General features: G+C 41.9%; 1 protein-coding gene across 1 annotated transcript in view; it reads right to left on the bottom strand.

The window, feature by feature from the left end:
* LOC148454257 (transient receptor potential cation channel subfamily M member 2-like) overlaps positions 1 to 27,554 on the bottom strand; it is a 333,820-nt gene that overhangs the window by 73,222 nt on the left and 233,044 nt on the right. Inside the window, 4 exon segments of the mRNA XM_088461125.1 lie at positions 7,935 to 8,080; positions 10,234 to 10,363; positions 10,633 to 10,752; positions 13,366 to 13,677. Of these exon segments, the coding sequence (XP_088317251.1) occupies positions 7,935 to 8,080; positions 10,234 to 10,363; positions 10,633 to 10,752; positions 13,366 to 13,677 (708 nt within the window).

Genomic DNA, 27,554 nt, shown 5'->3' with positions numbered 1-27,554 from the left:
ACATCCAATGTCTATCACATATATATCTATCAGTGTGTACATCCAATGTCTATCATATATATCTATCAGTGTGTGCACCCAATGTCTATCATATATATCTATCAGTGTGTACACCCAATGTCTATCATATATATCTATCAGTGTGTACACCAATGTCTATCATATATATCTATCAGTGTGTACACCCAATGTCTATCACATATATATCTATCAGTGTGTAGATCCAATGTCTATCATATATATCTATCAGTGTGTACACCCAATGTCTACCACATATATATCTATCAGTGTGTAGACCCAATGTCTATCATATATATCTATCAGTGTGTACATCCAATGTCTATCATATATATCTATCAGTGTGTACACCCAATGTCTATGATATATATCTATCAGTGTGTACATCCAATGTCTATCATATATATCTATCAGTGTGTACACCCAATGTCTATCATATATATCTATCAGTGTGTACACCCAATGTCTATCATATATATCTATCAGTGTGTACACCCAATGTCTATCATATATATCTATCAGTGTGTACACCCAATGTCTATCATATCTATCAGTGTGTACACCCAATGTCTATCATATATATCTATCAGTGTTTACACCCAATATCTATCATATATATCTATCAGTGTGTGCACCCAATGTCTATCATATATATCTATCAGTGTGTACACCCAATGTCTATGATATATATCTATCAGTGTGTACATCCAATGTCTATCATATATATCTATCAGTGTGTACATCCAATGTCTATCATATATATCTATCAGTGTGTGCACCCAATGTCTATCATATATATCTATCAGTGTGTAGACCCAATGTCTATCATATATATCTATCAGTGTGTACATCCAATGTCTATCATATATATCTATCAGTGTGTGCACCCAATGTCTATCATATATATCTATCAGTGTGTACACCCAATGTCTATGATATATATCTATCAGTGTGTACACCCAATGTCTATCACATATATATCTATCAGTGTGTACACCCAATGTCTATCATATATATCTATCAGTGTGTACACCCAATGTCTATGATATATATCTATCAGTGTGTACACCCAATGTCTATCACATATATATCTATCAGTGTGTACACCCAATGTCTATCATATATATCTATCAGTGTGTACACCCAATGTCTATCATATATATCTATCAGTGTGTACACCCAATGTCTATCATATCTATCAGTGTGTACACCCAATGTCTATCATATATATCTATCAGTGTTTACACCCAATATCTATCAAATATATCTATCAGTGTGTACACCCAATGTCTATCATGTATATCTATCAGTGTGTACACCCAATGTCTATCATATATATCTATCAGTGTGTACACCCAATGTATATCATATACATCTATCAGTGTGTACACCCAATGTCTATCATATATATCTATCAGTGTGTGCACCCAATGTCTATCATATAGATCTATCAGTGTGTACACCCAATGTCTATCATATATATCTATCAGTGTGTACACCCAATGTCTATCATATATATCATCAGTGTGTACACCCAATGTCTATCATATATATCTATCAGTGTGTACACCCAATGTCTATCATATATATCTATCAGTGTGTACACCCAATGTCTATCATATCTATCTATCAGTGTGTACACCCAATGTCTATCACATATATATCTATCAGTGTGTACACCCAATGTCTATCATATATATCTATCAGTGTGTACACCCAATGTCTATCACATATATATCTATCAGTGTGTACACCCAATGTCTATCATATATATCTATCAGTGTGTACACCCAATGTCTATCATATATATCTATCAGTGTGTACACCCAATGTCTATCATATCTATCAATGTGTACACCCAATGTCTATCATATATATCTATCAGTGTTTACACCCAATGTCTATCAAATATATCTATCAGTGTGTACACCCAATATCTAGCATATATATCTATCAGTGTGTACAACCAAAATCATTTGACCTGCACTACAGAAAGTTGGAGGGAAATTTATCAACGATATCTATGGTTGTTCATGTTGTTCCATGTGTATGCAATATTAGTGTGAGATAATCTCCAATCTAATTATGCAGGGAGACATCATTGTCAGATTTGATCATGATCCATATAGTCTGTTATATTTAGTTTATGTTGGTCTCACAATACTGCTATTGGAATATCAAATTGAATTATTCCGGAGTTGATAGCTTTCTAATGATAGGGAATATATTGAAATGTGAAGGGGATATCTTTCAATCTTATCACCCCAAGTGGAGTACATTGTGTCAATGATAATTATCATTTACCTTATCCATTTGTGATTATAATTGCTATGAATATATCAACAACAGATAATATAGGGAGCATATATGAATAATTAATTAGGACAACTAACTATTATTGGGTTATATTCAATGTTAATAAATGAATAAGTGTACTATACATGCTTTTCATAACAGACAGAATTAGTAATTTTGTGTGTGGATACCACTGACTTTTAGATAACTTATACACTTATTTTATAAAAAAAAAATATTTAAAATTATGAGAAAAACTTAAAAATTATAATATTTTGCTGATTTTATTCTACTGAATAAATAAAAGTTATGTTTTAGTATATAAGTGAGGGTCACTATGTAATCTAAGAACAATTGGATATCAGTCCATGAGTGCCCCTTAATAGGAATACTTTGTTTCTTTTTCTTTGATTGTGTCCAACTTTATTCCTGGGTGCACCTCCCTATTATTTTGAAGTTGAATAATACAGTTAGACTACCAGGGACAATGAGTATTTAGATCTGTGCCGACATTCTTCTGTTCTATATAGCCATTTTTTAAAAGATGACTATAGGAAATTATAAGTAAAACTGGGAGAAGAATAATGTCCTCCTGACCTGTGTAGGAGACTGTCAGGGACCTCAGTAAGTATCCCTGATGGGTTGCACCCAAACTATGGTCAGAGTGCAGAACTTTGAATATTTTTACTGTATCTTTTATTGCCACCCCCTGTTGTCAATACACAATGGGGCCACAGGTCTCCAAACCATTTATCACAGCTATACAGGCTTGGTGACACAACTCCCATACAGGTAATTGGTCATCCCCTGCTTCTAACAATTAATACCAGATAATAGCATAACGCCAGCATTCTAATAGTCTCCTCAAAGACTGTGGCCCTCATTCACAGGCGGTCGCAAGAAGCGATCGCTCTCTATGAATGAGGGTGTGCGCTGCCTTTTTTAAAGTACGGCCTCCTGGTCGCAAGCTAAGCTGTGGGTTACCACCCACAGCTTAGCTTGCGACCAGGGTGATGGTCGCTATGGTCATCACCATCATGACCATCGGGGCTTACGACGAGACCCTAAGGTTGGGTCTCAGCACTCATAAGCCCAAGGGAGCTTCCTGCCCTATTTGAGCAGGAAGCTCCCCACTGACATCATTGATGATGTCAGTGCGGCCGTCCACAAAACGGCAGGCATTCGCATGGGAACGCCTCCGTTTGTGTAGGCTCCCCCCCGCCTACAAAATGGGCCGAGCTTTGGATCAAGTTCGACAGCCGCCCCTTTTGTAGAGAGCTCTGGAGCGTGAGATTTTCTCTCTCGCTTCGGGGGTTGCGCACACGCAGTGCGGCCGCTGTGCATGTGCAGCCCTTACCATGGAGTCGGTTGCGAGCACATCGGCGCTTGCGACCGACTCTGAATGAGGTCCTGTGTCCTGGAGAGAATAAGAATCAGACTGATAAAGAATACTTTATTTACAAAATGATTGTAAAATTTCTATAATTTAAGCATTGTACTAAGAAGAAAGGTTACATGTGCTGCAATTTTACAGAATTAGCACACATGTTATCCATGCTGGAACTACAGCAGAAGCAGAAGTCAGTAGAATCTCAGTCATAATGATCCCCAAAATCTGAATGCAGAAGAAAGGATGCTTATCCCTCTTATCAGATTACTATCACACACTTGTGATGACTTCATCCAAGTCTCTGCTGACTGGTTAATTAGTTAATCAAATTTGCATCCACACAGACCCGCCACATCACTATTAACTTAAATTCAAATATTTTGACATAACTTCAGTGGGGTAAGGACCACCTAAAATGTGGTTTGCTCACATTAATCTCTACTATTTTAACTGCAATGTGAGTGTCAATATGATGCATTGTGATGGGTGAGAGATTATGGACCTCATTCAGAGTCGGTCGAAGCGGCTGCACGGTCGTACGCCACCGATGTTCGCTATACTGCGCATGCGTAAAGTTCGCAATGCGAGTGCGCAAACTAGCCGCTATGATCAGAAATTTCTCTCTCCTTGAACACAGCCAGGTCGGTAGTTTGAGTGACAGATTGAGGCGTTTGTGGGTGGTAACAGGGGAAGGTGCTTGTGAACGGGGGAGTGGAGATCCGAACGCAGGCGTGCCTAATTATGCAAACGGCGTTTTATGAGAGTGCATACGGTTTATGGGAGTGCATAATTAACAAAGTAGCGTCATGGCACATGTGACATGGGAGGTTTAAACACTGACCTGATCGTAGGGCTTAAGAGAGGGTATGGTCAACCTTAAGCTCTACGACCAGTTTCGATGGTGCCCGATGGTCTCAATTAATCCTTATATGGCCGGATATGACGTGTAATGTGTATGAGAAGTGGGCGTATTTTTTATCTTCCGGCCACTTCCTCCCCTTGGTCGGGCTGCTAATGATCCGAACTTAGGGACGCAACATGCGAGTGCATCATTTGCATATCCGGCCCCTTTTCCCGTACGACCGCTTCGACCGACTCTGAATGAATGGGGTCCTATATCTCTTCAGCCACCTATTCGAGGGATTTCCTAATCGCATCAAACCTTAGCTATTTTTTAAGGAATTTTCCAAGCTCTGTGGGACGATGTGCGCCCTGAATGAACATCGTCCCGCGTGTCCCTGGCAGGGGTGTGCTCAGTGTCGTTAATGACACTGAGCACACATACTGAACAAAATCAAGAACGATTTAATCCCCGAACATGTCCAACCAGACAATATTGTCAGGTTGGACAGGAGGTTCGGGCGATGAAAGAAAACTACAAACGGCAAACGGAAGCGCGCATTTATAGTTTTTGTTCATCGTTTTGGGGCAACTACTGAATGATTTTTTTGAACGTTTTGTCGTTAACAACAAATCGCTCAAAAAATCATTCCGTGTGTACGCACCATTAGTTAACATAGAAGTAACAATTTTACATCCTAAATCGGATGAAAGATGATGAGGATTTTGATCTGCCTTTATCTAATCACACATGAATGATCAGATGGCATACACTTGAGGTTTGGTTACCTCCCAATGTGCTTCCTTCCTTTAGATGCAAGTACTGACAAAATGCTGTGCAAACCACATGTCCTTTCAGGTAATTGGAGTGTCCTAGTGACAAAGTTACCCTAAGTCAATGTAAATTTTAATTTTGGCTTCTTGGTTCCAGGATGTCCTCAGAGCTATGCATTCTAATAACCACACAGGCTCACCTCAGTGTGCCCTTAGTGAATTAACATGCTAATGAAACTTCCTATTCATCTGTGTCTGCAGAAATCAATTCATCTGTATATAGTTCCTGTGAGACACAGTGGAATTATCATTCTATAGACATACTGTATGTCACATATCGACAAAACACATAACTGGCAAGGCCCTAACATTGATATTTATCCACATGTACATTTGACTAGCAGTGAGTGCAAAGTCCAGATTCCTGTGAGGCTGAAGGTGTCAGGACTGGCAATGGATGGGCTGAGCTCTCCAAAAAAATAGATGCAATGGTTCAAAAACTTCTTTCCCACAAGATGAGAGAGGACTGCTCCAAGAGAAGAGTCAGAGTAACCAACATCAACAACAAAAAGTAGTTTGGGATCTTCCAGTGCTGATGCAATGAAGCTTCTGGCACTTTGGGCAGCAATGTATAAATAGCTCTTACTAGAAAACATGCTTTTCATTCTTCAGGATAGACCAATTACCACCTCCTGCAATGTTGCAGGCTTCATACTCAGACTCCCTGAGAGGACAATATATGCTCACAATTGCATTTACAGTAGGCCAATGTATAGTTCTGTCATTTCTTATGGAGTCTTTCTAGCACAGGTCCTGATTTAGATCTGGATACAATGCAGATAATTACACAGATTGAGTGATTGTTAGCCATGGTACATGTGTGTAAGCCACTCTGAACTCTCAGTGATTGATCTGTGATTACACTCACATAGAGGATTCACTTGCAACATGAGTGACAGGTAGTCAGCATTTGGGGGAGGTAATGGGGAGTGGGTAGTAAAACTCAGGCATGTCAGTACTGTTTTCTGGTTGTCCATATTATTAGCAACTAATTTCTGGCAGTATTAGAGCCCTCTGTGTGTCTGGAGACCCGCTGTGTCTGCGGCACCTTACACGTACTCAGAAGACTGACGGACGCCTGATCTACATTTGAAGTTTCTGGTTTTGTGCGTGATCAGCAGATGTCAGATGCTTTCAGTGGGTGTCTTTATGCACTGGATGGCGAGTGAGTCATTAGCATGTTTTGCAATTGCAATACATAAGAGAGAGCAGCTGCGATGGCATTTGAGGGCACATCTGAATCAGGCCTACAGTGCAGACACGTTTGAAATGTTCTTTGACTTTATCCAAAAAATTATGTTGTCCAGATAAGAAACTATAAATTGATCTAGTAGATCTCTTTAATGAAATTCTGAAAAGCACCTCATCTCACAACCCTATTCAAACAAGACTGATAACCCCATGGAGCTCAAGCTCTACAAGATTTTTACCTTTCTATAAGGAAATTCATGAATTTAAGGGAATGTGAACTTTTTTTAATGTAGTCTTATTTAACTCCCTGGAGGTGATATTATAGGATCCAATGTTTTAAAATGGACGATTTTCTGGTGACTCTGGGCCTGATTCAGAGACGAACGCTCTGACAGAGCGCTCACTCTGAATCAGGTCTGTTTTTTTTTAAATGGATCGGCCTCCTGGCCGCTCACATAGCTGAGGGTGACCACCCACAGCGTTTGCAAGCGGCCAGGTTGATGGTCACGATGGTCTCGACCATCGTGACCATCGGGGCTTGCGACGAGACCCTTGTGGTAGGGTCTCGCCCATCGCAAGCCCAAGAGAGCTTTCGGCTCTAACAGAGCTGGAAGCTCTCCACTGACATCCCTAGTGATGTCAGTGGGGCCGCCCCCAAACGGCAGGCGTTCCTTTGGGAATGCCTCCGTTTGGCCGGCCACCCCCCCGGCCCGCCCAAAAAATGGGGCGAGCTGTCACTTACCATCGACAGCTCGCCCCCTTTGGTGCGAGACCCGGAGCGATGGAGCGCCCGTCGCTATCCGGGTCTCACGCATGCGCACGACGGAACTGGCTCCTTCATGCGCATGCCCAGTGGGCCACCATCGACCCAGTTGCAAGCGCTCAGCACTTGCGACTGGGTCTGTATCAGGCCCTCTGCTCTTTCAAATGAGTGTGACCCTGAATTAATGAAAATGAGGATTTGGAAAATATTCCCCCATTCCTGGACGTTTTCATTTTTCAGCAGTATAGGACGTTATTGTCTGGTGATCACACTGATCAGTAGATAATTATTTTAAGGGGGCACAAAATTTGAAAGAGTCAGTTCCACTGAAGTGAGGATGCCTTAACTCTGTAGGTGCCGGGATGGAGGAAATAGTGGACTTTCAGTACCTCCTCCCACCTCCCAAACCCATCACCTCTAATTCAGATATTTTTCGTACTGTAGAGTAAGACCTCTTTAATGCCATGTGTGCCAATACTAAGGATGAGTGGGACTTACCTTCAGCATTTATGAAGCACATGCTGAGAATTAATCATCCTTAGTAATGATGTAATTATAGGACCAGACAATTTGAAAATAAGATAAAGAACTGAGTATACCAACCTGAACACCTCCATGAGACATAAAGATCTTAGCATCTGACTTCCGTGCAAGTTCCAGGATGGTGGATTTTCCCCATTTGGAAGACTCATGGATCAGGAGACTTTCAGCTCGTTTCTTGTCATTAGAATAACATTCAGAAAAAACATCTAACCAAAGACACAGAAAAGGCTTCAGAACATGGTGGAAGAAAAGATAATAAGGACAGAAGGAAAAATACATAGGGCCATATTCAATTTGAGGCGAAACCCAGTTATCTGTGATAGTTTATTGCCGATGATGTATTTTTCCCTATTGTCATTATCCCCGTATTCAATTACAAAGACTTTTTGCCAGTGCGAAAAGTCAACATAAAATAAAGGGGATAATTTTCGCCAGCCTTCATCTGGCAAAAAAAATATGCTGTATTGGGGTTTAGGGGTGCAGGCTTTAAAATAATAGCCTGCAGCCCTGGGAATGACCCCTAAAAACAATGTGTGCAAAAGAAATTTTTGGGGAAAAAATCGGGACACCCCAAATTTTTTATTTTATTTTGGGGTTAAAAAACAAAATGGAGAAGACACATGCGGCAGGTGTTTTCTTTATTGCGGGTAGTAGCGGCAGGTGAATTTTTGAAGAATTTTTAAAAATCATTTTAGGGACATAAAAATATGCTTGCACCCATTTTCATTTACCCCAAATTTGATGGGTATAGTTATTTTTTCCCCAAAAAATTGCTAAATGCTCTTCTGCATCACCTTCTTCTAAGCCGCATTTATGCACCTGCCGCGGCTATTTAAAAACCTGATTTCCTTCAGCAGGCAAAAACGGCGGTACCCATAGTGACCAATCGTGTCAGGACATCTTTAGGGGGGGGGCAAGGATGATTTCCCAAAAATAAAATTTTTTTTGCCGCTTCCTGTTTCACCGGGTCCCGTTTTCGCGTCCTTTGAAATTGAATGCGGGGAATATCGGGCACGCGCGCAAGACTTTTCTGCCTGGAAAACAGGCGAAGGAGGTGAAAAGACCAGCAAGCGAAAAGTCTGGATTTTTTGCCTCAAATTGAATACGGGCCATAGATGGGAAGTTTGATTCAGATGAAGAGCCTGATTGAGATTTGGGAATACTGTAAAGCTGGGTACACATTTAACAATATTGCTAATGAATTGTCCGATTCTGATGCGTTGGAATGACAAATCAGCAATATCGTTCAGCGTGTATGTACTACATCATGAAGTGTGCGCTCCCGTGGGGTCGTCAGTCATGTCTCCTGATCTTATTTATATGCAGTAAGATTAGGCTATGTGGCTGACGATCCCATGCAGTGCTATGGTGGGGAGGTGGCTTTTCGGATGGTCATGCATCAGATTGCCCAGTGTGTACGGGCGTTCCAATATGTCAGCCCATCCGCGCTGGGATAGTGGGTCACATTGCTGGGTACACAATTGTTCAGTGTGTACCCAGCTTAAGTAACTGTGCATCTTGGTGACACCATGCTACACTACAAGTGGGGCAGATGTAAAATGTGCAGAGATCATTAGATTTGGGAGGGTTGCGTCCAAACTGACATCTAATTTACAGTGTAATAATAAAGCTGTGCAGCATCCGTGAGCTACATGCAAAAGCAGCCAGTATTTACCCCACTTGCAAAACAAATGTATGTATTTGCACCCCGTGCATTGCAACATGGTTTGTCCAGGTACACAGTTACTTGCTCTGTCTTACTCTATTCCCAACTCTGAGTCAGGTCGTAAGTGTTTATAATATTGCTCCATTATTGGGGATAATGGACGGGATGTACTAAGGTTGCGGGGTACATTCTGCCAGTCACCACAGCCTCACTAATCCCATATGCAATTAGTATCGCAAAGGACAGCTCTTGTGATAAGAGCTGTACTTTGTGAAGCAGCCGATGCCGGGTGAGGGGGTATCCGTGGGACCCCGCCCCCTCCGAGCTCCGGGAGCTTCCTGCTGGTCACCTGTGCAGGAAATCCCAGGCTCCTCCTCCTCCTCCCTGCACCTGCAAGAAGATTAAGAGGAGGCGGAGGCGGAGGACCCAGGTGGAACACGGGCCGGCATGCAGGACACTCAGGTGAGTGAGGGCCAGTGCTGGGTGTCTGTGAGGCAGTGGCAAAGTGTCGGGTGCGGGATGTGGTAAGAAGCCCATAGGCTTCTATAGGGTAACACCAGGTTTTTCTGGTGTTACCCCCCTCACCAATAATAGGGTGGCCGAGGCTTAGTACATATGCGGTAAAAACCCTGAAAACTGAGTTTTTACTGCATTTTTTCTTTAGTACATCCTGTCCAATAGTAATTATCTTACCCTTAGCTCGCTTCTCATATTCATCAGCCAGTGCTGTTATTTCCTCCATTTTCTCACTGTCCTCCTCCTCATTAGCCAGGGCTTTCAGGACCTTGGTGCAAAACAGGGCCCCAGCTACACAGTCCCGTGACTGTAGGGAACAGAGGACAACTTACTGCACAGATCAAGTGATCACCCCAAACCCTGGAGCGATTATTTATTGCAATTGTCATATTTCTCTATTTTAATGTTTTCATTTCAATGCTATGTATTTGCTTAAAATGAATATTCCTGTATATTGTGCATCCAGTTAGTATAAATTGTGGCCCTTTATGTGCAATGAGAGTGAGGGGTGAGTGTAAGAAGAGGGGGCCATAAGATGTATTATAATGTAGGGGTAATAAAGTACATTAGTCATACTAGGTTCCAGACGGTCTCTGCAAGTTCTGACCGATGTTGGACAATGCACCAGATGAGGAGATCACGTACAGGGTGCTCCAGCGGTTTTGTCTGAAAATGACACATAACAGGTGACAATCACTACGGTGGTTCCAAGAAACAGCAATAACAGCTTCAAGCTCCTGGCTCTATGGCCCTGATTCAGAGCAGGACGCTCTGACAGAGCGCTCGCTCTGAATCAGGGCCGGGCTTGACCACCCACAGCTATTGGGAGCGGCCATGATGATTGTCGCGATGGTCAAGACCATCGCGACCATCGGGCTTGCGACGAGACCCTTGTGGTAGGGTCTCGTTGCCGCAAGCCCCAGAGAGATTTCGGCTCTAACAGAGCCGGAATCTCTCCACTGACATCACTCGTGATGTCAGTGGGACCACCTCCAAACGGGAGGCATTCTCAAGGGAACGCCTCCGTTTGGCCGGCCATGCCCCTGGCCCGCCTACCAAAGGGGGGGGGGGAAGCAGTCACTCACCATCAACAGCTCGCCCCCTTTGTTGCGAGACCCGGAGTGACGGAGAGCCTGTCACTATCCAGGTCTCGCGCATACGCACGACGGAGCCGGCTCTGTCGTGCGCATGCCCAGTAGGCCACCATTGACCCAGTTGTGAGAGCACAGTGGTTGCGACCGGGTCTGAATCAGGCCCTATGTACTCTGTATATCTACTCTTTATCGAATAAGCTCACTGGTACTAACAACTACTATACTAGCTCCATGCTAAGGACACATGCACATATTATCTATATACAGTATACAGAGGTTATTCACAGCTGCTGATAATCAGAATCCAAAAAAACCTTTATTTAGAAAGTATTAAATCCCAAGGGCAATGATATAATATGCCAGGAATGACACCAATATAATGTATTACACACAAATACAAAGGAACCCAGATATTCACCCCTCTCACAGAAAGTAACTGATATAAGAAACATAAGTATGCTATAATTCAATCATTTGGCTCTTTTGAGCATGAAATTTACTATTGTTTTAGGATATTTTGCTGTTGTTAACTTTTTTCACAAAGGCTATATTTCATGTAGTAGCCTCTCCTTACCCTGCTGTGCGGGATGTAGTTATATTACCGACAGCCGGGATGCTGGCTGTCAGAATCCCGACATCAGAAGCCCGGCCCGGGACTAAAGTAAGGCATCGAAATCCCAACACCTGTCACCAAAATTCTGACAGCAGCCATCTCGAACAAAGGTAAGCGAGGCCTGTTAGGTCTTAGCCATGGGGGGGATTAGGTTTAGGGACCCCTGGGGTGAGATTAGGGTTAGGCACCACTCAGGGAGGGTTAGGGTTAGGCAACGCTAATGGAGGGTTAGGGGGGAGGGAGGGGAAGGGTTAGGGTTTGTATTTTTTTTTTTTTTACAAAAAATGTGTCTAAATCGCAATTTGATGTGACTAGGATGCACAAGGAGGCTTTGCAGATTTATTCTATATGCAAGACTTGCATACCGGTGTGCACCTGAGACTGTGATTGGAACTTGGTGTGGAATAAAGCTGTGGTTGTCCATTCGTAGCACTTCATATGCTGATTCATACACACTAATGGTGCATACACACGGTACAATAAAAATGCACGATATATATCGTTATCATTTATATTGTGCATTTTTCGGGCCCTTCCAACCCTGCAACGACCAGTGATGCACTGGCATGTATGGACGATAGCGGGCTGAAGCCGAATTTATAAGAAACATTATATTTTACATAATTCAAAATTTACATTTGCTTTATAATGAATACAGCTCATGCAATTCAATATGGCCTTTGCACAGCCATTTTGCTTTGTACACACTCAAAAGAAGTAATGAGTTGAGATATCTTTAAGGACAACTCCCTATGAAAGTGTTTATCTGAAAAAGTGTACAAGAGCTTGTCCATTTATGTATAATTCTGGGCAAGAGAAACATATGTACCAAATATAGAGATATAGTGATGATGAGCATCTCATGAAGGAATCTATTTCTTTGCCAAAGGAACGAGGCAACAAGAATAAACTATGTCTATTTGATGAATGTTATATTTGAATATGCTTGCATAATGTGGAATAATGTAGAATCTTATGATGTCGTCAGTGGGTGTACAGGGGGGTGTATTAAATGAAGATATAAAACCTCTGTAATGAAATCAATCGTTGTTATAGTTGCATTATAACCCTGGGGGGATATGTGCTCCCAGTTAAGGTCTAGATCTATTTATTTAATTAATTAATAAATTATAAATTCTTAAGTGTAATGGATTGGAGTCTATATTACTTTATGCAACAATGAAACACCAGGTAAAAATTAGGATTGAACAAGCGATATCAACCCTCACCCTTGCATGCATTTCAACCTGGTCGATATCGACCAAGTTACATAGGGACCCTTGATCGTTGATTGTGGGTCACTGACCCATCATTGCTGGGTTGGTGGTGTGCTGGATGATCAATATCAACCGTCCAGCACTCAGGGAGATCGTACAGCAATATCATTATCACTGACGATTGTCCCGTGTGTCTGCACCATAACACATACAGACACATCTTAAAAAACATATATACTTACTATTTAAACTGCTGATTCAACAGCAGGTTGCTCATGGGGATGATGCTAAGATGTGCAAGGACCTGAGCATCTCTTCTAGCTATACTGTATATATATATATATATATATTTTATTGTATACATCCAAAACACCCAGCCTGTTACAAACCCCCTGATCCTTACCTTTCCCTGGCTTGTCTTTTCTTCTGGGTACAATGGCTCTGTATGCCTTCTCAGAAGCTCTTGTAAGACATGGGATATGTGGTGTAGATTAATGGTGGATGATCCTTTGACCTTGGCCGGTCTCTGTAATTTGCTGTGAATCAGAGTAGATGGGTCGGTGTCATTGTACAAGTCTGTGAGCGTTTTCCTGGTGAGGAACTCTGAGAGACTCACTCCATGATCCAGGAAGAGTTTGACAAAGTCAGGTTTATCTTCAGTCAATGACTGCCTTAGACTTTGGTAAAGGTCAGAGGGCTGCAACAGAACAAACCAGTACAAAGTGCATGGATAGAAAGGACACATACATATTAATAATTAAACAGAATATTAGCAAAATGGATGGACCCAGGCTTTCTAGTCCCAGAGTCTAGATGGGTGAAGACAGTAACAAAAGCCTATATATCATGAACACTAGAACATTAGCTTAAAAATTAAGGTGCCTATTTATCATTGGGGGCTGGGTGAACGCTTAGTAATTAAGTGTCCAACTCGCCATGAGTTTTGGCGCTGAATACTTAATTACAGGAGCAATTCCTTATTTCTCTGGTGTGAGAACAGCTGCTCTGAAAAGTAGATTTCTCCATGATCCCCTATATGAGGTTCTGGTTTTGTTGTGGACCCGGGGTGGTAATAGGAGCAGACACTGAAGCAGATTTAAAAATAAACGTGGAGTTTTTAATGAGTGGCTTAACAGACATGAATGTGGACAAACAAAAAGTCCGGGTTTAGCACTAAAGTGCACTTGGGAAACTGTAGTGAAGCAATGGGAAAAAGTCCAGGTAGTGATAACAGAGGGCAGTCCAGTATTCCAGGGTGCGTGAGGCTGAAATTCATTGCAGGCTGAGGTGAATGGCAGGCTGAGAAATAATCTCCAGGGAAAATGCAAGTGGAGGCAGGGTGCAGGGTAACAGCTGACACAGGTACTCAGGCAAGGGAGAGGCAATGGAGGAGGCAGGAGAATCCAGCGGGGCTGGAACAGGCAGGGTGAAGCAGGCTAGATAATGATACCAACAGGCAGGTGAATGAGCACAGGATCTCTCTCTCAGCTCTCCCTGAGAAACACGTTGCACTGGCAATGAGAGGAAGCTCAGCACTCCCTTATATACCCAGTGCTGCACTGTGACAGGCCAGAGAGAGCATGTGACACACCATGATAGGGCAACTAGATCACATGACCGGAGGCAAGATGGCAGTGACAATGCCAGAGCAGAACGGAAGCACCACCAGGCCTAACCAGACCAGAGTGACAGTATGCCCGCACAGGACTATGCGCAGCCAATGTACCCCACCAGATACCAGCACCACCACTAGATGCCCCTCGCCATAGCGTCCTCACAGGTAATACCTGCTGGCCGGCATGCCGAGAAACCCTGGTCGTGACACCCTAACATGGCTACTGAAATAACTGGTGCTGTGATGGCCTTCTGGTTATGTGTGATCTGAGGGCATGCATGCAAACAGCCACAGGGCCACCATGTGGAAGGAGTAGGGCTAGATGAGCAGATGCCATCTAAGGATGGCATTGGTTCCTTCAAGCAAAGTCTGAAAACCTCCATAGACCCCTCTCACAGCAGGAAGCTACAACTGAAATATAAACATTTTTAAAGACAGAAAGAAACCTGCTGACATATATGATAATATGATAAACTTGGTGAAAAAATTGGTCCATCGGTTATAGAAATAATACAATCCCATAAATTGAGTTTATGAGCATTCTGAAATGTCTTAGAGGAAACTTAGATTTGATTGTGGATTAGTGCATCTGAGGAGATGTAATTGGCGCTGTGGATATATTAGGGTGTCATCACATTGAAAATAAAGCTTATGTGTGGTGTGTAAACATGTTTAAATGTCACCAGGTGGGATCTGTAGGTACCGCTGACGTCTCCAACATTTCCCCTAAGGGAGCTATTGTCACCTGATCTTATTAGGGCAAGTAGTCATCTGGAGGCATGAGGATAAGTCGCATGACCGCTTGCATTCGGCCATGTTGTGCTGGTTAGTTGGTCAGCTACAGAATCACCCATGGGTCAATTCTAGGATTTGAAATATGCTTAAATGGATTATCTTTTCTGGCTTGGCAAGTGGTTGCCTTTCCTTCTTTCCCATGCTTAGGTTGACTCCCTGGAGCCAGGCCTTGTTGTGAACTTTGTAATTGGGGGAGGCTCGATGACCACCCTCCATTATGAAAGAGGAATAAATTCTCAAAGCCAGCCTGTATGAGATACTCTCTGCCATGTATATCTCACAGTTTCTTTCTTGTTTATTGTACAGGCCGAGACATAGGACATACAGGCTATATGGTTTCAAGAATGGAAAGATGTAAGGTTACAGGTTTTTCTTATCAAATATGAGTAGAGATGTGTGCTGACCTCTGTGTTTAGTTTTGGATTTGCCCAAAATTCCTTATATGATTTGGTTTTGAAGTTAATTAATAATGTTAAAAAACAGGTTAATCATTTTTAGTTCCTACATTACTATTAAGATCGTTGCTGATCATTTAGTACATCCAGTTTTATAAATGAATACCTCATTTTAATAAGAAGATATTGACAAGACTGGGGATAAGAACTTGAAGATTTCTCTGTCACAAGTCACAGGTGGGTAGTGGATGCTAATTCGTATTTGGGATTGGCGAGACCTATTACTGAGGCATGGGGCCAAATGTTATACGGTGTCTGTTCACTAGAGCTCACATTTTTTTCAGTGTTACTAAAACTCTCCATTCTCAAACTCGCATCCAGATGTTTTCACATTGAAAACAATCAACTCGCCCAATGTAATAGTAATAGGGTCTGTTTTAGGCTCGCAAAAAAAAGATAACCAAAAGTCCCCAAATAATAGACATGCTTCAGGCTACCGAGTACATCCTGAGCAGGTCAGATTAACACAGAAGCATGCACATATCCATGAGATATGTACATGTTTCTGTGTGTACTTATGTAAATCATTTAAAAAGTAATTAAAAAAATTACATGCACCCCCTCCCCAAAAGCCTCACCAGCCCCGGGCTTTATAAAGCCTGTCCTGGTTCTAAAAATACAGGGGACAAAATGCGTAGGGGTCCCCTGTATATTAAGAACCAGCACAGGGCTTTGCAGAGCCGGTCCTGGTTATGGAAAAATGGGACAAAACCAGTAGGGGTCCCCTGTAAATTCCATAACCAGCACCGGGCTCTTTCTAGCGTGGCAGGGGGGGAGGGGTAATACCACAGCAAGGGTAAACCTTTAACTGGTTTACCCGGCCAAAGCATTACTCCTGACCACTAGTCAGCCTAGGCCAGGGATCCCTGGGGAGTTGGTGACCCCCCAAAAAAGGGGTCCCCCTCTCCAGGGCAGCCCAGGCCTAGACTGATAGCCCGAGGCTATCCCCGGCACCCTAGGGCAGTGGATGCCGGGTTGATAGTGTTAGGCATTCAGCATGGAATCCCGGCTGCGGCAGCCCGACCAAACAGCAGAGACTGGCAGCGGAAGACCGACAGCGCTGGAAATCCCAATCATCCCTAAGGTAAGTATATAGTATACTAACTAACCCCCCTAACCCTAACCCTCCTTAGGGGTGCCTACCCCTAACCTCCCCCCTCTAAGTGCCTAACCCTAACTGCCCTTCCCTGCTGCCTAAACCTAAGTCCCCCTGGGGGGTGCCTAACCCTAAGTCCTCCCGGGGTGCCCTAAACCTAACCCTCCCCCCCCGCGGCTGTGCACTCGTGGTGCGCGGCATCCTTTCGATCGGGATGCCGGGCGCCGGTCTAGATTTTAGACGCCTGTCATTTAACCCTAGCCGGGATAGTGTAGACGGGAAGCCGGCGGTCGGGATTGCGACCGCCGGCTTCCTAAATGAATCCCAGTGTTAGTGTGTAGTGTAAAATAAATGGTTAAATATTGTCTTTATTTGTGGAACTGAGGGCAAACAAGGACAGTAGTCGCTCATAGAATGGGTAATGAGGTTATACCACAAGCTGCTCTCTCGGGAAGTATCCCCACTTCCTTAGACGGTTAGAAACCGATAGATAAAGCGCTCTGTGGTAGTAGAGTAAGTAAGATTAATGCTTAAGATCTGACTAGATCTTGATGCTCATGTGGATCTGTGTGGAATGACAAATGAGGGTGTAGAGATATGTGTAACAACTGGTGGTCAAAAACTTGAGGCTGGGTGTTCGGACTGGAGTCCCCTAGGATTGAAAAAGTCCAGTGATACAGGAAAGTTCACTAGTATCGCTGTATAAGTCAGTAATGTACGTATACCCAGGTAAATTATCCACAGTATGGGTAATGTTCAACAAGGGAAGACAATTGTCCCAGGTTGGAAAAAACTGTCGGCAGGGTGTTGTATGGGTATGAATAGACCTTGTCCGGGAAATGTTTATAAGTAGCCTCCTCCTTCCCTGCCCTCACCACCTCAGGAAAGGAAGGCAGTATCAGAGTGACAGGTACACTAGAATGCAGTGTCTTAGGTGAGGAATAATTGCTTACCTGACCATGATGCCTGCTGGTCCTGCACATTCTTGCATCCGCAATCACTGTGTGTAAGTGTAAGTGAGGAGCCTATAATGGATACTGATGACTATGTACTCAGGTCTAATTCAAAAAACTGTTTAATGAACAGTGAAAATAACAAAAAATACCCATCAAACAGGGATTATTGATTAAAAGTACATGGGTAATTGTAATAATGACCCAACGCATTTCATCTCACTAGGAGACTTTTTCAAGGGCAAATGTTGTTTGTAGTGACCCCTCCATATTATATAGTATCCTCCTCATTCGTTAGTCCCCGGGTGTGGTGGCGCTGCACTTCCGGGTGTTCCTTCCAGGTTGTGCACGCCACATTTATGTAGTGGAAGTCAGACACTGACCTCCGTGAGTAATATTATGACCAGATGCCTGGCAGCGAAGTCTCAGTGCCGCCTTCTAGTTGCAGAGAGTTGGAGTGATGTAACCGTCCATCTCTCTTGTCCTCAATAGTGGCGGCGGCCATCTTTGGTTAGATTATTTGTGTATAATGTACAGACCGTTTGTTGTAGGTTTAAAATAGCGGCCATAATTGGGTGTATTAAGATAATCACAGTTATAATCCATAATGATGAGTGGAAGGTTATACTGAAGTCTAATTCAGTAATGGATCTATTAGAAATATTAAATAAATTATATTAAACAATTGGTATCATAATAATAATAAATAGGTGGTTGTGTTTAATGCACACCAATTTATCTGTAAGTATCTTCATTATAGACAAACATCAGTCTTGGTTAGTAGTAAATAAAGCATTATAGAATGATCAAATGAATTTATGGAGACAGATGGTGATGATTGTGATGACTGCAGGATAATCCTCAATATATATCAACAGATTATTTAGTGTGCATCAGCAATGTGGGGTGTTTTAGAGATCTTATTTGTGGAACTCCATGTACCAGCAAGCTTCCCCCGCATGCTGGTATTTGGAGAACCACAAATACCAGCATGCGGGGCATTACAGGCCCACTGGCACTTGTGGCACTTGTACAACCAAAGCAATACATACTGTAAATGAACACAACATACACCGTGAAAGTAAAATTTTATTATTACATACATGCACACTCACACTCACTATCACACATACTCACCAAAGTAATCCACATTGGTACCTATAAAAAAATCCATACTCACCTCTCCTATACGTAGTTCACGTTCACTTCATTCCCTGTAGGCATCCAAAGGGTTAAAATGATAAACCGGGAAAAAAATGTACCAAGTCGAACTGAGTAAACACGTGCGCCCAGTCATTGAAGGAGCTGCCAGCCAATTAACGGCCATCTCCGTCGGAGCAGCTCGCTGATTGGCTGAATACGGTCAGCCTGTCTTCCCCATAGACTTCAATTGGGAGAAATCTCCATTGAAGTCTATGATGGGAACCGCGACATTGTACCTACTGAAGTAACCACAAGGTTAATTGAAATTAACATTATCCACTGTCCCTGCGGTTTAGCATACATAAGAAAGATGTATTGTACAGTAAGGCAAAGAATGGCACAGCACTGCACACCATCAGGCAAGCCTTAAAGGGTAAGGACAGTGACCAACTGGTAGCCCGCCACTTTTGTGTACTTACACATCCTCTGGCAACTCTAACCTACAAGATTATTGATCAAGTACCTTTGTCCAAGAGAGAAGGAGACAGAGAAAAACAACTTTTACAGTTGGAGGCCAAATGGAAACACTGAATGAATACTGTAGCACTTTTTCGACTTAATGTCTCCTGTTTCTTTTGAAACTTTAACTTTTTTCCATCTTCTACATACAGGTTGGACCTTGGAGATACCGATCCTATTTGAGAATGTATAGTGGTCCTCCTTCTAGTGGAGTTGATATCACAGAGGTCCCTTGTTTGGCTCCTTTGGCTGTTTTGCAGTATTGGCTGATTTTCAGTATTTGTCATCAGAATTTGTCATCATTTTTGTCTTTCTACTATCCTGGGCTGAAACTTACATCTGGTGAGCAGGGCGGCTACCATACAAGTCAATTATGACCATACTAACACTGAAAGTGCCCGATCTCGTCCGATCTTGGAAGCAAAACAGTGTTTGGGCTGGTTATTACTAGGGAGGGAGACCACCTAAGAATTCCAAGTGTTGTGATATAATCTGGGGTCATATACCCTTGCCACCCTTCATTACAGTGTGCCCACATTTTGTCCTCTTTTCTGTCTTGCGTTATATACCATTACTTCATCAGCTTCTATGCCAACAGGGGGCCCAGTGGATGACCTTTTGGAGAAGATTTATCCCTTCATCTTACCCATATAATCCTTTTCATTACCACCCATAGAATCCCAAGGAGGAAAGTTAAGAACAGAATTGAAGAGAGACCCCGATATCGGGTGAGGGAATATTCATCCAGGAATTATGAGAATAGAAATAGAAGAAGAGATAATTGGGGTCAATATGAAAAAGGAGGCAAAAATTATGAGATCGAACAAAAGAGGAGACAATTTAATGAGTATACAAACTGGAATAAAACAAGGTGGGGTAACAGGAGAGCCACCATGCAACATACACCTAACCGGGTACCGATTTCTAATCGGTTCACAGTATTAGATAGGGAGGTTTTTCTGGAGAGGGACAAAGGAAGGAAAAAAACAGATATAATAAGAGGAAAGAAATATATACATAGAGGAAAAAGAGAGGGTAAAATGTCTAGAAAGACATACAGAGTAACGCCCGATTCTAACAGTATAAGTTCACAGTTGAACAAAGAGAATGACTCGTCAAAGATATTTAACTTAAGCTCACACATACTAAAAAAGGAAGAGGTGAACCTATTACAAAAGGGTTTAAAATTCGCTCCAGTAAATAAGTTGAACAAATTTGATGTGTATGTTGACATATAGAAATTTATTAGGCATTAATCCCTGAAAAATAACTTTATAAATCAAGGGGAATGTAAAGAGGATCTTAACATTTAACCCTAAATATAGCAAAGGCTGTTTTCTGTAGGGTTTAACAGAATTGTATGCACAGTAGTAGAGCAATTAGAATTAAAACAAAATATGACATATAACCTAACACAGATAGAATTTAATGTTCTGCAACAACTGGGGAAAAAAATCATAATATCATCATCAAGCCAGCAGACAAGGAGGTAGCATAGTTATAATGGACACCGAAAAATATAACCAAGAAATTATGAAACAATTGGGAGATAGGGATACATATAACCTATTAAAGGGTAACCCGACAGAACGGATTGAAAAAAAATGTATTACCCTTGTCTCCCAATATGAAGAAAAAGGTGTTATAACTAAACAAAAGAAGAGATATCTAATCAAAAAACACCCAGTCCTTCCAGTTATATATATATATCTATACAACCAAAAATCCATAAAGATCCAACCAATCCCCCAGGCAGAACCATCATTGCCGGCACTGATTCTGTCACATGTAATTTGGCACACTTTATAGACTTTCATCTACAGCCAGTGGTCATAAAGGTTAAATCTTATGTGAAAGATACTATAGACACCATTAGGATTTTAAAAAACACCCCGATACCTGAACATTGTTTTTTGGTTACTGCAGATGTCACTGCCCTCTACAAATATAATAGACCATAAATTGGGCATTAATGCAGTGGAGTACGCTATCAGAAAGAACCCAGAAACTATGAGTGAAAACAAAATGAATTTTATTAAGGACTCTTTAGATTTTATTCTTAATAATAACTATTTTTGGTTCAATGGACAATATTATATACAGAGAAAAAGGATTGCTATGGGTAGTCGGGTCGCACCGGCATATGTTAATCTATTTATAATCTGGTGGGAGAATTTAGTAATTTGGGGATATAACCCATTTTTAGACAAAATTACGGTTTGGATTAGGTTTATAGATGACATATTTTTTATCTGGAATGGGGGGAAGAAGATCTTAATAGATTTTGTGAGAATCTCAACAGAAATGATTTTAGTATCCATCTAACATTTAATATCAACCAGAGGGAAGTGAATTTCTTAGATTTAGTTATTTTTTCAACAGATGAGGGTATAGCCACAAGGAATTACAATAAACCTACAGATAGCAATTCCTACATTAACATAAATAGTCATCATCATCCTAGATGGCTCAGGAACATCCTGAAAAAGTCAGATTCAGAGGATATGTAGGTATTGCACGAAAGATGATAAATTCATAGAGCAAGCAGAAAGTCTACGTCAAAAATTCCTGCCTAAAGGATATAACAACAATAATATAGAAAATGTAATTAAAAAGATAGGCAAGAACCCACAAAATGAATTGTTAACATATAAAAATAAAGACCATAAGAATAAGAAACCAAAAGTGTCATTTATTACTACGTTAATAATCAATATAAAACAATTGAACATATCATTAGGAAAAATTGCTTCCTTCTCCAACAGGATCCTATACTTAAGGAAATCATACCACAGAAACCTTTCTTTACATATAGAAGAGCCCCTAATTTGAACAATAAACTAGTCAAAAGTGCCATACCGGAGAAGAGAACAGGAAGATTAAAGACTAAAGGTGTGGCTCATGTTTGGTGTGTACCACACACACCAAACAAGTCACAAAACTAGAAACCGTTGATTCTAAATCCAATCAAATAATATTCAAAATACAGGAGTTTATGACATGCAACAGCAGCAACTGTATTAACATGATTGAATGCACCTGTGGGCTACAGTATATTGGCAAAACTTCAAGGAAACTTAGGGAAAGGTGGGCAGAACATCTTGGCAACATTAGGAAAGGTGTTATCAATCATGCCCTCTCAAAACACTTTCAAGAAAAACACCAAAATTCTGTTAAGGGCATTAAATACATAATGGGAATTAAGAAAGTAGGAGGCAATCGGTGGACAAAAGGGTGGAAACATTTCTGGAAAAAGCAGAAATGAGACTCATATATGAGGCCAAAACATTGGAACCATATGGACTTAATGCCAACTTTGAATTGAAATGGTTTTTATGAATATATGGTTTTTATGTGTGTATTTTATGTGTCTATATTTTACCCCCTCTGGTTGACTTTTTTTTATATATTTTTTATATTTATTATATTTATATATTTTATGTAATTTTGTACATGCATTTTATGACATTATCGTTGTTGTACATATTTTATAACAGTATACCCATTGTATATGTATAGCCACAAAGCACTTTACATATACAGTATATGCAGTACACTTTAATGAAGAATCAATGGTTCAGCTCCATGGACTTAGTTCCACACTATTTGATTGATAGCAAGCGAAGCTGAATTAGGTGGCATATGGAATGTTCTGTTAGGAAATATATCCCACACCATATGGGGTACTGAATGGGGTACTACCTTAGGGACAGGCAGTTATCTGCTGCGCTACACTAGGAGATATGCATTACTAGCGGTGAAGATCACCTGCCGGTCATTGGTGTCACATGGTACGTTCAAAGAACATTGAGGTATAAAGAGTGATAGCACAGGAAAGGCCAGGTGTGAGAATGTATTATATGGAGGTCAGAGAGAACAGTGAGGTATAAGGGTGATAGCACAGGAAAGGCCAGGTGTGAGAATGTATTATATGGAGGTCAGAGAGAACAGTGAGGTATAAGGGTGATAGCACAGGAAAGGCCAGGTGTGAGAATGTATTATATGGAGGTCAGAAAGAACAGTGAGGTATAAGGGTGATAGCACAGGAAAGGCCTGGTGTGAGAATGAATTATATGGAGGTCAGAAAGAAAAGTGAGGTATAAGGGTGATAGCACAGGAAAGGCCAGGTGTGAGAATGCATTACATAGAGGTCAGAGAGAACAGTGAGGTATAAGGGTGATAGCACAGGAAAGGCCAGGTGTGAAAATGTATTATATGGAGGTCAGAGAGAACAATGAGGTATAAGGGTACCGTAAAGGCCAGGTGTGAGAATGTATTATATGGAGGTCAGAGAGAACAGTGAGGTATAAGGGTGATAGCACAGGAAAGGCCAGGTGTGAGAATGTATTATATGGAGGTCAGAGAGAACAGTGAGGTATAAGGGTGATAGCACAGGAAAGGCCAGGTGTGAGAATGTATTATATGGAGGTCAGAGAGAACAGTGAGGTATAAGGGTGATAGCACAGGAAAGGCCAGGTGTGAGAATGTATTATATGGAGGTCAGAAAGAACAGTGAGGTATAAGGGTGATAGCACAGGAAAGGCCAGGTGTGAGAATGAATTATATGGAGGTCAGAAAGAAAAGTGAGGTATAAGGGTGTAGGCACAGGAAAGGCCAGGTGTGAGAATGTATTATAAGGAGGTCAGAGAGAACAGTGAGGTATAAGGTTGATAGCACAGGGAAGGCCAGGTGTGAGAATGTATTATATGGAGGTCAGAAAGAACAGTGAGGTATAAGGGTGATAGCACAGGAAAGGCCAGGTGTGAGAATGTATTATATGGAGGTCAGAAAGAAAAGTGAGGTATAAGGGTGATAGCACAGGAAAGGCCAGGTGTGAGAATGTATTATATGGAGGTCAGGGCGAACATTGAGGTATAATGGTGATAGCACAGGAAAGGCCAGGTGTGAGAATGTATTATATGGAGGTCAGAGAGAACAGTGAGGTATAAGGGTGATAGCACAGGAAAGGCCAGGTGTGAGAATGTATTATATGGAGGTCAGAGAGAACAGTGAGGTATAAGGGTGATAGCACAGGAAAGGCCAGGTGTGAGAATGTATTATATGGAGGTCAGAGAGAACAATGAAGGATAAGGGTGATAGCACAGGAAAGGCCAGGTGTGAGAATGTATTATATGGAGGTCAGAGAGAACAGTGAGGTATAAGGGTGATAGCACAGGAAAGGCCAGGTGTGAGAATGTATTATATGGAGGTCAGGGGGAACATTGAGGTATAATGGTGATAGCACAGGAAAGGCCAGGTGTGAGAATGTATTATATGGAGGTCAAAAAGAACAGTGAGGTATAAGGGTGATAGCACAGGAAAGGCCAGGTGTGAGAATGTATTATATTGAATTCAGAAAGAACATTGAGGTATAAGGGTGATAGCACAGGAAAGGCCAGGTGTGAGAGAATGTATTATATGGAGGTCAGAGAGAACAGTGAGGTATAAGGACGATAGCACAGGAAAGGCCAGGTGTGAGAATGTATTATATGGAGGTCGGAGAGAACAGTGAGGTATAAGGATGATAGCACAGGAAAGGCCAGGTATGAGAATGTATTATACGGAGATCAGAGAGAACAGTGAGGTATAAGGGTGATAGCACAGGAAAGGCCAGGTGTGAGAATGTATTATATGGAGGTCAGAAAGAACATTGAGGTATAAGGGTGATAGCACAGGAAAGGCCAGGTGTGATAATGTATTATATGGAGGTCAGAGAGAACAGTGAGGTATAAGGATGATAGCACAGGAAAGGCCAGGTGTGAGAGAATGTATTATATGGAGGTCAGAAAGAACAGTGAGGTATAAGGGTGATAGCACAGGAAAGGCCAGGTGTGAGAATGTATTATATGGAGGTCAGAGAGAACATTGAGGTAAATGGGTGATAGCACAGGAAAGACCAGGTGTGAGAATGTATTATATGGAGGTCAGAAAGAACAGTGAGGTATAAGGGTGATAGCACAGGAAAGGCCAGGTGTGAGAATGTATTATATGGAGGTCAGAGAGAACAATGAGGTATAAGGGTGATAGCACAGGGAAGGCCAGGTGTGAGAATGTATTATATGGAGGTCAGAAAGAACAGTGAGGTATAAGGGTGATAGCACAGGAAAGGCCAGATGTGAGAATGTATTATATGGAGGTCAGAGAGAACAATAAGGTATAAGGGTGATAGCACAGTAAAGGCCAGGGGGGAGAATGAACTATATGGAGGTCAGAAAGAACAGTGACGTATAAGGGTGATAGCACAGGAAAGGCCAGGTGTGAGAATGTATTATATGGAGGTCAGAGAGAACAGTGAGGTATAAGGGTGATAGCACAGGAAAGGCAAGGTGTGAGAATGTATTATATGGAGGTGAGAAAGAACAGTGAGGTATAAGGGTGATAGCACAGGAAAGGCCAGGTGTGAGAATGTATTATATGGAGGTGAGAAAGAACAGTGAGGTATAAGGGTGATAGCACAGGAAAGGCCAGGTGTGAGAATGTATTATATGGAGGTCAGAAAGAACATTGAGGTATAAGGGTGATAGCACAGGAAAGGCCAGGTGTGAGAATGTATTATATGGGAGGTCAGAAAGAACATAGAGGTATAAGGGTGATAGCACAGGAAAGGCCAGGTGTGAGAGAATGTATTATATTGAGGTCAGAAAGAACATTGAGGTATAAGGGTGATAGCACAGGAAAGGCCAGGTGTGAGAATGTATTATATGGAGGTGAGAAAGAACAGTGAGGTATAAGGGTGATAGCACAGGAAAGGCCAGGTGTGAGAATGTATTATATGGAGGTCAGAAAGAACATTGAGGTATAAGGGTGATAGCACAGGAAAGGCCAGGTGTGAGAATGTATTATATGGGAGGTCAGAAAGAACATAGAGGTATAAGGGTGATAGCACAGGAAAGGCCAGGTGTGAGAGAATGTATTATATTGAGGTCAGAAAGAACATTGAGGTATAAGGGTGATAGCACAGGAAAGGCCAGGTGTGAGAATGTATTATATGGAGGTGAGAAAGAACAGTGAGGTATAAAGGTGATAGCACAGGAAAGGCCAGGTGTGAGAATGTATTATATGGAGGTCAAAGACAACAATGAGGTATAAGGGTGATAGCACAGTAAAGGCCAGGGGGGAGAATGTATTATATGGAGGTCAGAGAGAACAGTGAGTTATAAGGGTGATAGCACAGGAAAGGCCAGGTGTGAGAATGTATTATATGGAGGTCAGAAAGAACAGTGAGGTATAAGAGTGATAGCACAGGAAAGGCCAGGTGTGAGAATGAATTATATGGAGGTCAGAACGAAAAGTGAGGTATAAGGGTGATAGCACAGGAAAGGCCAGGTGTGAGAATGTATTACATGGAGGTCAGAGAGAACAGTGAGGTATAAGGGTGATAGCACAGGAACGGCCAGGTGTGAGAATGTATTACATGGAGGTCAGAAAGAACAATGAGGTATAAGGGTGATAGCACAGTAAAGGCCAGGTGTGAGAATGTATTACATGGAGGTCAGAGAGAACAGTGAGGTATAAGGGTGATAGCACAGGAAAGGCCAGGTGTGAGAATGTATTATATGGAGGTCAGAGAGAACAGTGAGGTATAAGGGTGATAGCACAGGAAAGGCCAGGTGTGAGAATGTATTATATGGAAGTCAGAGAGAACATTGAGGTATAAGGATGATAGCACAGGAAAGGCCAGGTGTGAGAATGTATTATATGGAGGTCAGAGAGAACAGTGAGGTATAAGGGTGATAGCACAGGAAAGGCCAGGTGTGAGAATGTATTACATGGAGGTCAGAGAGAACAGTGAGGTATAAGGGTGATAGCACAGGAAAGGCCAGGTGTGAGAATGTATTATATGGAGGTCGGAGAGAACAGTGAGGTATAAGGGTGATAGCACAGGAAAGGCCAGGTGTGAGAATGTATTATATGGAGGTCAGAGAGAACAGTGAGGTATAAGGGTGATAGCACAGGAAAGGTCAGGTGTGAGAATGTATTATATGGAGGTCAGAAAGA

The sequence above is a fragment of the Taudactylus pleione genome, unplaced genomic scaffold (assembly GCF_031769625.1).
Source record: "Taudactylus pleione unplaced genomic scaffold, aTauple2 ptg001020l, whole genome shotgun sequence".
Classification (NCBI taxonomy): Eukaryota; Metazoa; Chordata; class Amphibia; order Anura; family Myobatrachidae; genus Taudactylus; species Taudactylus pleione.
This window is presented reverse-complemented; position numbering and strand designations above follow the sequence as displayed.